The 15,363-nt window shown below is 45.4% G+C and overlaps 1 protein-coding gene across 2 annotated transcripts; it reads left to right on the top strand.

Annotated features, from left to right (window-relative positions):
* The first annotated feature begins 9,072 nt into the window (after window positions 1-9,072).
* Window positions 9,073-15,038, top strand: LOC123091712 (ubiquitin-activating enzyme E1 2-like). Of its 2 annotated transcripts, XM_044513312.1 has the most exons (7): window positions 9,073-9,206; window positions 9,296-9,626; window positions 10,214-10,431; window positions 11,710-12,504; window positions 12,592-13,460; window positions 13,622-14,057; window positions 14,228-15,038. In XM_044513312.1, the coding sequence occupies exons 2-7, from the start codon at window positions 9,410-9,412 to the stop codon at window positions 14,822-14,824; spliced, it is 3,132 nt and encodes a 1,043-aa protein (XP_044369247.1). In that variant the 5' UTR covers window positions 9,073-9,206; window positions 9,296-9,409; the 3' UTR covers window positions 14,825-15,038. The 2 variants fall into 2 exon arrangements, with proteins under 2 accessions (XP_044369247.1, XP_044369246.1); XM_044513311.1 differs by having other exon boundaries at window positions 9,155-9,626.
* Window positions 15,039-15,363: the final 325 nt, after the last annotated feature.

The following is a 15,363-nucleotide window of genomic DNA, read 5'->3' as shown; positions in this document are numbered from 1 at the left end:
CGATCTACTGATGGGGTAGCTGGTGGTGGTTGTGGTGAGCATTTTGGTGGAGGTGGTGGTGGTGAAGTTGGGGCAGTGTGGTGGAGGTGAAGCTCGTCGTTCGTCGTTTGTCGTTGGAGGCGGAGCACTGGCAGTTTGTTGGCCGCCGTTCGTCGTTCTTCGTTCGCACGCTTCAAGGGTATATTTCAGCAAACATTTTATTTTTTGTAGGTGCTCCGGTAGTATTTGTTAATATGTTTCGATGTGAAATAAATTAGGTGTGCGATTATTGTTATTTGCCCCGTAGTATATGTAAATATATTTAGATGTCAACTAATTATTTGTGTAAAAATGTGTAGTTGCTCCGGTGATATTCCGTATTATATGTGGATGTGAAGTATTTAGGAGTGTCAGTATTTGGAGTAGCTCCGGTAAAATCCGTATTTATGAGTGTCAATATTTGGAGTAGCTCCGGTAAAATCCGTAATATATTTGTAGGTGTGTGAATTGTATTAGTTGCTCCATAAATATTCTGTAATATATATATATATATATATATATATATATATATATATATAAACATGTCTAATATTTGTTAGTGAATTGTATTTCGTTGTTGAAAAAAAGTAGGTGAGCCGAGATGTCTGATGTAGTGAAGTTCAGATTTTACTACGGTCCTGGTACTGTCCAAACAACTGAGATGGGAGCAGATCTGAGTGAATTTACTCACATAGAGGTGCCAATGAGCGCACCTCAAACATGGTCAGTCAGCCAATTGAAAGAATGGATTGCGACAAGTTTAGGTCTTGATACTGAAACACACACCATCGGTGTTCATGCATTATGGACACGGTCAAGTACAATAATTTACTTTTATTTGAGGCCAATAGAGCAAGACTCCGATTGGGTGCGGTGGTTACAAGGTTGTGAACGAAGGGGATGCAATCCTATTGCTTTAGTGCTTCCCGTCGTGAAGAAGGTCACTGCACATGAAGGCGAGGGTGGCTACAATCCTGGTCATAGCAGTGTAGGGAGGCAGTTATCTATGTCAAATGCTGGAGATGATGGTTACGAACAAGGACAGAGCGGTCAGGTAGAAGGAGGAAATGCTTATGGTTACGAACAAGGACAAAGCAGTCAGGTAGAAGGAGGAAATGCCAATGGTGATTACAATGGCGAGGTGGATGCTGACGAGGTAGATGGGCACATGCAGGACCAGATGGAAGAAGAAGACATCGATGTTGAAAGGGGTCATGCCGATGATTCTGACGAGTCAGATGAAGAAGAAAATGCAGAGGAGGTCCCAAATCCTGCATCGTGGAATCATGACTTCTCATCTGCAATGACCGTGAATGATGGACATGATTCATCCTGGCAATATCACCAGAACAATATTGCAACGGGTGCTATGTATCCGACCAAGCAAGCCCTGAAGGATGCAATAATTAATTGGGCAATGTCCACGCAAAGGGTTTTCACAGCTCAGGTGTCCAGTAAGAAATTCCTGACAATGGTATGCAAGAACGCAGATTATCCCGCCAGGGTGCACGGCTTTCTCCCTAAGTATGACACAAGTTGGGTGATAAGTGACTTGGTTAATCACACTTGTCTTATTCCCTGCATCCCTCAAGATCATGCCAACCTTTCATTCACGCTTATCGCTCGGTTGTTTTACGATGAGATAGTGCAGGGCAAAGCTATGGAAGTGAAGGCAGTCCAGACAAAAGTCTTCGCCGGGTTCAAGTATAGAATTTCTTATGGCAAGGCTTGGAGGGCTAAGCATGCGGCGCTTGAGAGGAGATTTGGTTCTTATTTTGATGTATATGACTCTGCTGTCCAGCTCCTCCACACCCTGCAGCAGCGGAATCCAGACACCTATATCGATATCCAAGACATGTTCATGCCAGAGTTCCCAACTGTGAGGGTGTTGCATCGTCTCTTCTTCTCTTTTGGTGTATGCATCGAAGTTTTCAGGCATTGCCGACCGGTGATATGTGTTGACGGTACTTTTCTCACAGGCAAGTACAAGGGCCAGATCCTGACAGCCATAGGTCAAGACGACCAAAATCAAGTTGTCCCACTCGCATTTGCTTTTGTGGAGAGTGAGAACATTGAAAGTTGGACATGGTTCTTCAGGCAGTTGAAAATATCAGTTGTGAAGGAGAAGCCCAATGTGTGCATCCTTCATGACAGGCATGCAGGTATACTCAGTGCGATAAGGACACTGACAAACCCAGGCCCTAAGGAACAAGTTCCATGGCAGGACTTGCAGAGCCGTTGGTGCATGCGCCATCTGGGGGCTAATTTCTTCTCGCAGTTTAGAAATAAGAACCTGATGAATCTGTTCAAAAAACTCTGCAAGCAGAATCAGTTATGGAAGTACAATTTGATACGCAACAGACTTAATGTGTGCACGCAGAGACACGTGAGGGACAGGAAAGCTGCAAGAGATGTAGCGGTGAGGGCACATGTTGAAGCAGTAGCTGCACAGTTGGCAACATGAACAACGGCCGTGGAGGAGGAGCCTGTTGGGCTATGTGACCTGCCAGGCTTTGATCCACCTGGTACTAGGAGAAGGCTCGGGAGGTCGATTAAAACCTTCGAGCAGTGGATAGAGCATGAGCCTCTGGAGAGGTGGTCTTTGCTACATGACACACATGGAGCAAGGTACGGTGTCATGACAACGAACCTCGCGGAAACATACAACTTTGTCCTAAGAGGAAACCGGGCATTGCCACTTACAACCATTGTTGAGGGTATTTTCTATGGCACCGTCAAGTATTTCAGAGATAGACGTCAAAAAGCAGAGCAACATATCTTCAACAATCCAAATACACTGTACTGTGAAAGAGTCACAAAGTATATGGACAACAAGATGCAAAAAGCTAGGTCACACACTGTAGTCGCCATCGGTAATCAAGAAAGAAGGTTTGAGGTCCGCTTAGCCAACAACAAATTCGGATGTGCAAATGAGTTGAGGACGCATGAGGTGAAAATTAGCAATGAAGCCTGGCCAACGTGTGAGTGCACATGCAACAAACCCAAATTGCTTCACCTACCTTGCTCACATGTACTTGCTGCTTGCGGGCAGCTTCGAATGGACGCAATATCGTTTGTGTCTCCATTTTTTCTGAAAGGGTCTGTTCTCAATACCTGGATAGGTGAGCTGATGGGTTTTTGATCAATGGGTAATTTCAATAGCGTCAACCCCGCCAAAAGGCGTTACATTCCAAACCCAGAGCATATGCGTACAAGTAGAGGCAGACCGGCAGTGTCAGCGCATCCGAAATGATATGGACGAATCTGAAGCAGGGGGTCCGACTAGGCAATGCATTCTATGCAATGAATTTGGCCATAGGGACACTAATTGTCCCACTTTCATCACTGGTCGTGGACGAGGCAACCGGGGAAGAAGAGGAGGTAGAGGCAGTAGAGGAGTAAGGGTGAGAGGAAGAAACTAAGCTAGCAGTAGTATGTTCTGAATTTGTATTAAGTGTGGTGTGGAACTATGTTCTGAATTTGTATTAAGTGTGGCACTATATTCTGAATTTGTATTAAGTGTGGCACTATGTTCTGAATTTTTATTAAGTGTGGCACTATGTTCTGAATTTTTTATTAAGTGTGGCACTATGTTTTGAATTTTTTATGTGCAGGAATGTCGGGACTGTGGTTGCTGAATGGGGACATTGATAGGGGTCATCGTGCTGCGATATGGTATGAGCACAAGCTTGAGCCTCTGGTTACTCGCACTCCTAAGGAAAACTGGATGATACACCCAAGATGGCTTCAGCGGTACGTGCTTTATTAATTTGCACACCTACATGCATATTAATGGGAGACACTGTCCGAAATGTTCTCTGATGAAGGTTGAAATGGGCCGGTCTTTTACGTTTCGCGCGTCTGGTTGAGTCTATCCCGGGTGAGAAATGTCTCGCCATCGACGGGTCCTTGCTGAGCTGCTTAGTGGACCGTTGGAGGCCAGAGACCCACACGTTTCACTTCCGATGGGGAGAGATGGATCCTACTCTAGAGGATGTGTCACTTTTGCTCGGACTACCGTTGGCAGGTCATGCCATAGGACCGTTGGATGCACCGGCTGGTTGGGAGCAAGCTCTTACACAACATTTTCATGGTGTTTTTCCGGATGCTCCGGATCCGGTATGGGAGCATCACGGACCTAAGTATGAGTGGTTTCTCAATTTCCGGGTAATTTCCCCTACCTCTTATCTTCAAGTTATCGTTCATACGGTTTTACAGAAAATAATTGCGGCTTACTAAAACTTTCACTTTACTTAATGCAGATCAAGAACTTCCAGGCGCCGTTGAATGCGGAACAGATCACTCGGAGCCTCGAGGCCTACTTAATGTGGCTATTTGGCAAGGTGATGTTCACGGAGAACCATGTCACCACTATTAGCGCGCACTACATCCCTATGGCACTCGAGATAGCGAGCGCTCAGACGGCGGATCAGATCAGACAGAGGAGTTGGGGTTCGGCGGTCTTAGCGGCTACATACCAAGGTATGTGCAACGGTTGCCAGCTTACATCGACAAAGCCAGCCCTTCTTAGATGCCCTCTATTCCTACAGCTGTGGCCGTGGGAGAGGTTCTCTATAGGGCGACCAGATGTCCGTGTTCGTGAGCCTATAGACGCCATGTTTGATGTTGACGGCATCGACATGCCTACTTTCGGTCTGTGTTGGACACGTCGCGAGGTATGCACTGTGTTATAGTTTAATGCAACTTTTTTCTGCACAAGAGATAGTTCGATGCTAGCAGCTACTAATTTTTGTTTTCTGCAGAGACGCTTTGCTAGTAATCAGACCAGGAAGGCATACACAACATTGAACGAGCAGTTTGATTCGTACACCGGGGTCATCTGGCAGCCCTACACGGAAGCAGCCATACAAGCGAGATACCCTGGTGGTATGTCTGTGCTATGCACAAGGGACCGAGATTACTGGATGACAAAATCAAAAATCATCTTCGATGTCTTCGTCGAGGAGATGGCACAACAGAGGGTTATGAGGCAATTTGGTCTTCTGCAGTTGGAGCTGCCTCCCCCTATAGAGAACCCGCTGCCAGCACACATCCACAGGTATTAACAAGTTTTTCAATGTTGCATTATCTTTCATAGTACTCCATTCGAAGCTTTAGGTAATTGTTGAACACACACCACAATTTTAGGACGACAAGGAAGGGCATGACCAGGACAACTGCTGACTGGCTAGTTAGACTAGAGCCATATGTTATAGAATGGGAGACAACAAACACGCATCTATGGCACGAGAATCACAATTTTGATCTCAATGAATTCAATCTCTATTTGCGGCGCTACATGACCGGAACACGGTTATGCTTCGTTGAGCACTCCCACCCAGAGGAGATACCGGATCCTACTCCGTGGGATATGTACCCGAGCTATGACACTTCGGGCTCTAAGCAGTACGCGGTAAGATATATTTTCTTTAAGTAATGTTGTCATATACTTTGACATGCAAGAGACAGACATTATTAATTGTCATGGAAATTTGCAGGCTACCTTGACACACGACCTCTACAACGACGTGACCACCTTTGGACGATCACTGTCATCTGGACCTCTCCTTCAGCACCGTCAAGTGCTACAACCCTTCTTGGAATGAATTCAGAACAAGATACGGACTATGTACGAGGCTATCACGTGCACCCGGAGAACCGACATTGTTCATCATCAGCAGCAGCAGCCGCGTCACTCCACGCACCGACATCAACCACGTGCACGTCTAGCACCGACATCAACCAGGCCACCCCGTCCTGACCAATCTGGCAGTTCAATGTGGCAGCAACCACAACAGTATGGTCCCACGTCGAGCTTCGTGTTTGCTCCACAGCCACAGCAGCACGGTCCCTCATCGAGCTTCATGTTTTCTCCACAGCCACAACAACACGGTCCCTCGTTCAGCTTCGTGTTTGAGCCAGAGCAGCCGTCACAGCCAGCAGGTATGTGTCTTCATATTTATTGTTTTCTATATTAATTGACGCGACCTCATTCTTCATGATGAAACGTTCCATCGCGCAGGAGCCTACGGATATCAGGCGTCTATGTCGGCATCACATGATACGTGGGGGAGTGATCAACATGCCGAGGAGAACATACAGGCTCAGATGTCGCAGCACACCCAGTGGATGAACATATTTTCGACTCCTCCACCAGGCCCCACACAGGATATACAGCATGACCAGGAAGAGTCTGAGATTCCTCCTCGTCACATTAGGGCACCCGACAGGTGGGGATGGTCGCTGCTTCCAGATCTGCCTCCCCGCCAGGCCAGACGTCGTCACTGACGCTTCCATCTATCAGTAGAGACATTACCATCTATTTGTGTGTGAGACTTATGTCTATTCTATGTATGAGACAAATGACTATGTACTTATGTGTGAGACATATGCCTACTCTATTTTAATACTATGTTATCCAAACTACAAGATCATATTTTGATAGAACATAATGCTCATACAACAAGACATTACAAACAACTAGATAGAACTACATCTAAATTAAATGGTACGTACGACTGAACTCACAAAATACAGCATAAAAATTACATGAAGTCATCATCATCATCCTCGATCGATGTAGAACTCTTGCCCTTCGACGATGAAGAACTCTTGCCCTTCAACGATGCAGAAACCTTGCCCTTCGAGTATGCAGAACCTGGAAGCGGCGGCATGAAGATATCATCTTCGTCCTCGCTCTCCTCAGTCCATAAACATGGATTATTTGTTGCAATCCTTCTGAAAGTTTCACTCTTCGGCACTACTACCTTCTTCCACCTTTCATGCAACCTAAGAAGTTCTTTACGTACCTCCTCATAGGTCCTTTCAGGCCACCCAGACCTACATAATTGGTGAGCCAACTCATTCATTATGGTGTCACTACCGGTGAGTTCGTCCCATGGAACTACCCTATTGTCCATCCTGAAATCGGTAGCTAGGCTCAGAAGAGTCCTCCTCATCCCAGGGTGAAAACTACGATCGAAAGGATAATGTGACATCTCAACTAAACTACACTGGAATGCTTATCCACCTCCGTCTGAAGGGGGTTTTATAGGTAGAGAGGAGAAAATGACGGGAAAGAACGACAACAGTTGGCGGGAAACGAGTGGCGAGAAAGAGTTGGCCGGAACATATGGCAGGAAATGAGTGACGGGAAAGAGTTGGCGGGAACATATGGCGGGAAACGGGTGGATGAGAAACGGATGGCGGGAACGAGCTGGCGGGAAAATATGTCATAGTTTTGAAAGAAATAATCGTACGGGGCAAAAAAAGTAATGTGGTATGCATGCACCAGTCGGCCCACAGCAGGCCAATTAGTTCCTGTCGGCCCACAGCTAGCCAATTAGTTCCTGTCGGCCCACAGCTGGCCAATGACCTTATCGGCCGGCAGTTGGCCGACTGGACTTGATCTGGTGTCCGACAGCCTAATCGGCCTAGGGATGGTAATGGGTACCCATTACCCGCATACCCGGTGGGTAAAAACTCTATTAGGGTAAGGGTATGGGATAAAAAAATATCCATTGGTATATAAGTAGAAAAATATTAAACCCATCGGGTAGAGTGGGTACGGGTATGGTATACGATAACCCATACCCATGTACCCATATACCCATGTAAAATCTGTTAAGTGGGCCTTCACTATTTATTTATCTATCCCACAAAATCAGTCTATGTAATCCACGAGATACACTTAACCCACGTACGCACGTACATTATGGAACGACAGAAGGAATCTGTGTAATTAACGTGATTAGGCTTAGGTGAATAATGAATACGATGATCACGTCCCATATTTAGAGAGACGGAAATTGATATCCTCCTTATCTCCTCGTGACCTCATCTCATCTTGTCTCCTGGCCTTCTCGGGCATCGCTAGTAGTCGCCGCTTCAGCCGTTCGAACTCCATGGAACTTTGGCATGAGGACCATAGCTGCCGCGAGGATGGCAACCGGGAGAAGGAGATGTAGCTCACGCTCACGAGGACTGAGTCAGACGGCGGCGATCGCCATGACCAGGAGCATGGGCATGGCACGGCTACCCGGATCTCAAGCCTAACCTCGTCGTTGGATGGTGCCATCCGTCTCCGTCCGCTAGGAAAGGGCCAAGCCCCTAGCCAACGCAAAGGACCTCTACCTCCTGCCTCGGTGTCCAAGGCGCGGCACCGTCGCAACACGTCAACCCGGCCGTCTCGCCCTAGCCCGCTTAGTCGACCATCTACTGCTAGATCAATGCCATTTTGGCTTGGTGAGTTTCAATTTTGTGTATGATTTTATGAATATGAGCATTGATCTTGTAATTATTTTTTGAATATCGATGATGTGGCGATATGATTTTTTTGTGCATATATAAATTAATAAGTATTGATTTTCTGCCTACACATGATCGATGTATATAGCTGCCATGTTGAAAATGATTCTTTTTATATAAGAGAAAAAATGTATTCGTTACTGAGATGAGATCAGCGTAGCAAATTATGCACTACTACATCACTCATTGTGTGATTTTTGAGCATTGTAATAGCAGAGACAGAATCGACAGGGGCAAAAGATTTTAGATCTATTTATGTGAGGTGGTAGCTGAGCGTCTCTGTTTTTGTGCAAGTTCATTTTGTAAGCATCAACCCTCCCAGGGGTAAAAAATTGCAGAGACATTCTAACTTGTTTCAGACTATTTATAATCAGCAAAATACAGTAAGATTCAGGCCAATTTAAGAACAGTTGTACATATGCATGTTTTGGTCAGAAAAATATATATGGGTATTTTTGTCCGTGGATACCCAATAACCCTGTCGGGTGATGGGTATGGGAAAAAATTATACCCGTTGACGGGTACGGGTATGGGTGATGGGTAAGTTTAAACAGGATGGGTAAGGGTATGGGGTAACTCCACCCGTACCCAAACCCGGTGGGTGCCATCCCTAAATCGGCCTGCAGCAAGCAGATAAGAACCCAGTCGGCCTGCTGTGGGCCGACTAGGACCAGTCGGCCTGCTGTGGGCCGACGGTGTATTATTTTTGAAAATATTTTTTTACGCGTAATATTTGTGCAAATTAATAAAAAAATGTATTATTTAAAAAAATTAGCAGATAGGCGAACATCGCCAACGTTTGTATAGTTGAGTCGACCTCCTAATTCTCTCATCTTCCTCGTATAACCCTAGAGGCTCTCCTCGCACTCCACGAATCCTAGGTGAGCTCCGTGCTTCCGCCCAATCCCCCCTCTCCCCGATCCTCCTCCCCCTCGCTCTCCCCGCCTCACGACGAGCCGCCCGCGGTCAGTTGCAGGCCCCTCCTCGCACGCTGGATCTGTCGCGGCAGCTCCCGCCGGCCGCCTACTACTACTGCCTGCTTTTCGCGGCGGCGGCCGGGCTCATCGGCGGCGTCGCGCACTATATGCTTCCTCGGAAGCGGGAGATCGTCGCCAGCGAGGTCGAGAACTTGCAGAAGAAAACCCGCCCTGCTGCCGCCGACGACGCCATGGCCAGGCCCACGGAGATCGACGAGGACCTCCACAGCCGCCAGCTCGCCGTATACGGCCGCGAGACCATGAAGCGCCTCTTCGCCTCCAACGTCCTCGTCTCCGGACTCCAGGGCCTCGGCGCCGAAATCGGTAACAACTGCTCAGTCCCCCCTTCTTTAATTTCTTTCCATAATTTCAATTCTCAACTTATACCGTGGGCAGCACTATGAGTTGTCACTTCTATCTCGATTGGATATTTTTTTTTATGTTTTTAAGTAGAGTACTAATAGTGTTAATCCTCGCTCCTCGGTTGCTATTGTGAGCTGATATGTGGACGCGCCAGGATGTCTTGTACAGCCATCTTATGTCAGCTCTGCCTCTACTGGTTGCGTTTGTAGTTTGACCAATCAAACTAAGTGACATGCCTCATCTGGAGGGACTGATTTTATTATTTGAGTCCTAGAACACTCCTAATCCTAGACGTGCTCATCTTATTCTGTCTTATGATTGTCTGCAAATCATCAACAGATTTTTTTGTCTCGCTGTGTTTCTGTATTGTCTGCAAACCATTAGCAGATTTTTTTGTCTCGTTTCACCAGAAGATATGATGCATGCAGTGGCGAGTACTGTTTAAATTCTCGTTCTGAAATTTGAATTGGCTTTCTGGTATCTAAGTCATTAGATGTTAAAATTGTTTGTCTTACAAATAATTTACTTATAATATCCATGTATTGCAGCAAAGAACCTTGTGCTTGCGGGTGTCAAGTCTGTAACTTTGCATGATGATGGTAATGTGGAGCTATGGGACTTGTCCAGCAACTTTTTCCTCTCAGAGAAGGATGTTGGGCAAAACCGTGCTCAAGCTTGTGTTCTGAAGCTACAAGATCTTAACAATGCTGTTATCATCTCCACTCTAACTGGTGATTTGACCAAGGAACACCTTTCAAAGTTCCAGGTATGTGAGCAGAAAATTGATGTGTGATCTCCTTGCTGTTTTTTCCTACTCCTGTGCGCTTTCCATTTAGGTTTATGTTGGTATTCTGCATGTACTTATCGTCCATGTGAGTTGTAACAACAGTGTCCATGTGAGTTGGAACTTGGAATAGCTTAAAAGTAATTCACATTCATATACCCTTGGGTTTCTGTGTCTTCTTCCTTGTGACTTTAGTTGTGTGGTTTTGGTCTGAAATGGCACGCTTCGTCTGTGTTTTGTATTTGCCAATGTGTATCGTATAATTCCATGTAGAGCCTCACTATGTGTGTTGTTTCAAGGCGCCACTAGGGCAGGTGGATTAGGCTCCTAGGCAGCTTTGTTATACTGTTATGTCTCCAGATTCTTTTGATTAGATTTGATCTGTTTCCTTGTTGGTTAGTCTCTTGCCTTATCCACATGACTTTGTTCAACCTTTTCCTAACCTATACGACCTCCATAAAAAGAGATACTACTGTTATAATGCAGTCCACATATCAAAAGGGAGATCAGACTCCAACCCTAAGGTGCTGCCCTAGCTGCATTTTCGGCGATAGCAACCCAGACAGCCAAGGCTGTATGCCCTTGTCCTGAAACCCACCATGATTACAACCTATACAATGTTGCATGTGACATAGAAATGTAATCAACTTTTCTTAGTAATATCTTCACCACAGCCATATATCCATCAAAACCGCGCAAACTGGTGAGAAGACGAGCAGCAGCAGCAGCAGCAGCATATGGAACCCCAGCAGAAATGTAAACAACAGCAGCCTTTTGTCCCAGGCAAGTTGGGTTAGTCTAGCTAGATATGGAACCCAACAGAAAAATATGAAGACCAAAAAGCAAAGAGAAAACCCCCCAAAAATATGAACAAGTACACAACTATATTTTTTTTGGCATTTCTGTAGACATGTTATCTGTTTGCTTTGAATTTGTGGACATATACTCGATGCTAGCATGGCCTGCAATGAGTTTTGTTCCCATTTTCTTGCTTTTGATGGTGTGGTTTTTGCTTTGCATACCAGTTTACATGGTTTTAGCTTTTGAGGAGTATTATACTCCCTCCGTCCCAAAATTCTTGTCTTAGATTTGTCTAAATACGGATGTATCAAGTCACGTTTTAGTATTAGGTACATCCGTATCTAGACAAATCTAAGACAAGAATTTTGGGACGGAGGGAGTACAAATTAGGTATTCTTGTTTATTACAATTCTATTTTTTATTTCTTCTCAGAATAATCATTTCCTTATGACCTTACAGGCTGTAGTCTTCACTGATATCACCTTGGAAAAGGCAGTTGAGTTTGATGATTACTGCCACAACCATCAGCCACCCATTGCTTTCATTAAGTCTGAAGTCCGTGGTCTTTTTGGCAGTGTCTTTTGTGATTTTGGCCCTGAGTTTACTGTTTTGGATGTCGATGGAGAGGAACCACATACAGGAATTGTGGCATCGATCAGTAATGACAACCCAGCGCTAGTCTCCTGTGTCGATGATGAGCGACTGGAGTTCCAGGATGGTGACTTAGTTGTATTCTCTGAAGTTCATGGAATGACTGAGCTGAATGATGGAAAACCAAGAAAGGTTAAGAACGCCAGGCCTTACTCTTTCTTTCTGGAAGAAGACACTTCCTCATTTGGCACATATGTCAGAGGTGGGATTGTCACACAGGTCAAGCCACCAAAGGTTCTTAAATTTAAACCCTTGAAAGAGGCCATGAAAGAACCAGGAGAATTTCTTATGAGTGATTTCTCTAAGTTTGACCGCCCCCCTCTCTTGCATTTGGCTTTCCAAGCTTTGGATAAGTTCAGGAATGAATTGAGACGATTCCCTGTCGCTGGTTCTACTGATGACGTGCAAAGGCTGGTAGATTTAGCTATTAGCATTAATGAAACTCTGGGTGATGGGAAACTCGAAGAAATTGACAAAAAGCTCCTACGACATTTCGCAAGTGGTTCCAGGGCTGTTCTGAATCCTATGGCTGCAATGTTTGGTGGTATTGTAGGTCAGGAGGTTGTGAAAGCATGCTCGGGGAAATTTCATCCGCTTTATCAGGTTAGAATCTGCCGTCTCTTTTATTCAATAAATATATCTTCCAATTTGTTTAAGAGATATGTAATGTTAGTTGTCTTGATTTCACAGTTCTTCTATTTCGATTCTGTCGAGTCTCTCCCTGTTGAGCCTTTGGAGCCTGGTGATTTGAAGCCAGAGAACTCAAGATATGATGCACAGATCAGTGTGTTTGGATCTAAGCTTCAAAACAAACTGGAGCAGGCAAAAATCTTTATGGTCGGCTCTGGGGCGCTCGGGTGTGAATTTCTGAAGAACCTGGCACTGATGGGCATTTCTTGCAGCCAGAATGGAAAGCTGACTGTGACAGATGATGATGTTATTGAAAAGAGCAATCTCAGTCGCCAGTTCCTTTTCCGTGACTGGAACATTGGGCAGCCCAAGTCGACTGTTGCTGCTACGGCTGCCATGGCGATTAACCCTAAGCTTCATGTCGAGGCCCTTCAGAACAGGGCAAGCCCTGAGACCGAAAATGTCTTTAATGATGCCTTTTGGGAAAACCTTGATGCTGTTGTCAATGCCCTTGACAATGTGACTGCAAGAATGTACATAGACTCCCGATGTGTATATTTCCAGAAGCCACTTCTAGAATCTGGAACTCTTGGTGCTAAATGCAATACACAAATGGTCATACCTCACTTGACAGAGAACTATGGGGCGTCTAGAGATCCACCTGAAAAGCAGGCACCTATGTGTACTGTACATTCATTTCCTCATAATATTGATCACTGCCTGACCTGGGCTAGGTCTGAATTTGAGGGTTTACTTGAGAAGACTCCCACTGAAGTAAATGGTTTCCTGTCAAATCCTAGTGCATATGTAGCTGCAGCACGAACTGCTGGTGATGCACAAGCTAGGGATCAGCTTGAACGTGTTATTGAATGCCTTCATGGAGACAAGTGTGAGACATTCCAAGATTGTATTACCTGGGCCCGTCTTAAGTAAGTTTTAACCCTGTTTATCCATACTCTTTGTATACCTGCTTTGTTTTAATATGGTTGAACTGTACAAAACTATTGCAGACAAAAATATTTGCTTTTGACTATTCTTCATAGATTTCATGTTACTCACTACACTGTTTTTTATTGATGGTGTAACTTAGGTTTGAGGATTATTTCTCCAACCGTGTGAAGCAGCTGACGTATACTTTCCCAGAAGACTCGATGACTAGCTCTGGTGCTCCATTCTGGTCTGCACCAAAGCGGTTTCCACGACCTCTTGAATTCTCGTCGACAGATCCAAGTCAGCTTAACTTTATTTTAGCTGCTTCGATACTAAGGGCAGAGACATTTGGAATACCCATACCTGACTGGGCCAAAACTCCAAACAAAGTGGCTGCTGAAGCTGTTGACAAGGTGATTGTTCCTGAATTCCAACCAAAACAGGGGGTTAAGATAGTTACAGATGAGAAGGCAACTAGTATATCGTCTGCATCTGTTGATGATGCTGGTGTCATTGAGGAGCTTATCACGAAGCTAGAACAAATCTCCAAAACACTGCCACCGGGGTTCCACATGAACCCAATACAGTTTGAGAAGGTCAGTGTTATTCATCTCTAATTCTTTGTCGGAAGTAGTGTTTGCCTGCACTTGTATACGATGGAACTTATGCTAAATATCTACCCTCTAGAATGAACACAAATGTACTCCAGATTTGCAATTTTGCATACAAGTTTGAGAATTACTGATATGCTTTTCTGTATGTGCAGGATGATGACACCAATTTCCATATGGACGTGATAGCTGGTTTTGCAAACATGAGGGCGAGGAATTACAGCATTCCTGAAGTGGACAAACTGAAGGCTAAATTCATAGCCGGCAGGATTATCCCTGCCATTGCCACAGCAACCGCAATGGCCACTGGCCTCGTCTGTCTAGAGCTTTACAAAGTCCTTGCCGGCGGGCACAAGGTTGAAGACTACCGCAACACGTTTGCAAACCTGGCAATCCCCCTCTTCTCCATTGCCGAGCCGGTCCCACCCAAGACCATCAAGCACAAGGACTTGTCGTGGACGGTCTGGGACCGGTGGACCGTAACAGGCAACATCACGTTACAGGAGCTCCTGGAATGGCTCAAGGAGAAGGGGTTGAACGCATACAGCATATCGTGCGGCACGTCGCTGCTGTACAACTCCATGTTCCCCAGGCACAAGGAGCGGTTGGACAGGAAGGTGGTCGACGTTGCTAGGGAGGTGGCCAAGATGGAGGTGCCATCGTATCGGCGCCATCTGGATGTTGTGGTAGCCTGTGAGGATGACGATGACAATGACGTTGACATCCCACTCGTATCTGTCTACTTCCGTTGAAAGGCTTCCCTCTGAATTGACATCACCTCGTGTCCCATCTTTCCAGTGAGTTCCTTTATATAGTTACTGTAAACCGAGCTGGTAATTAAAGCAATATTACTGATTTTCGTATGCACCGTCTTGTTAGAGCTCAGTTCAGATCCTCGGGAAAATGAGGTGTTGAACTTGATACCGCACCACCTTATAATTGATGCATGACACCGTTGAACTGGAATGGCTTGTCTGTTTTCGTGTTTAGCTCGCTAAGGAGTGCATCTGCAATACACAAGTTTGCTTGTTGGAAGAACGCTGCAGATGAGCTCCCGAGCTGATGTTTAACTTGACAGGCCCTTAGGTAATGTGACTAAAACCCCCTTGTCCCCTCCCAAGCTATTGTACTTCCTTGCCAAACTCATGGCAAGGCACACAACAACAGGTCTGGTACACAATGACATGCTGTATAGAACCTATGACTGAGGCATAGGGAATGACTTTCATTCTCTCTTTATATTCTATCTTCGTCGGGTTTTGAGTCTTATTTAACTTCACACCTTGTAACA

The sequence above is a fragment of the Triticum aestivum genome, chromosome 4B (assembly GCF_018294505.1).
Source record: "Triticum aestivum cultivar Chinese Spring chromosome 4B, IWGSC CS RefSeq v2.1, whole genome shotgun sequence".
NCBI classification, from domain to species: Eukaryota; Viridiplantae; Streptophyta; class Magnoliopsida; order Poales; family Poaceae; genus Triticum; species Triticum aestivum.
The sequence above is the reverse complement of the archived record's forward strand: the minus strand, read 5'-3'. Positions and strand labels throughout refer to the sequence as shown.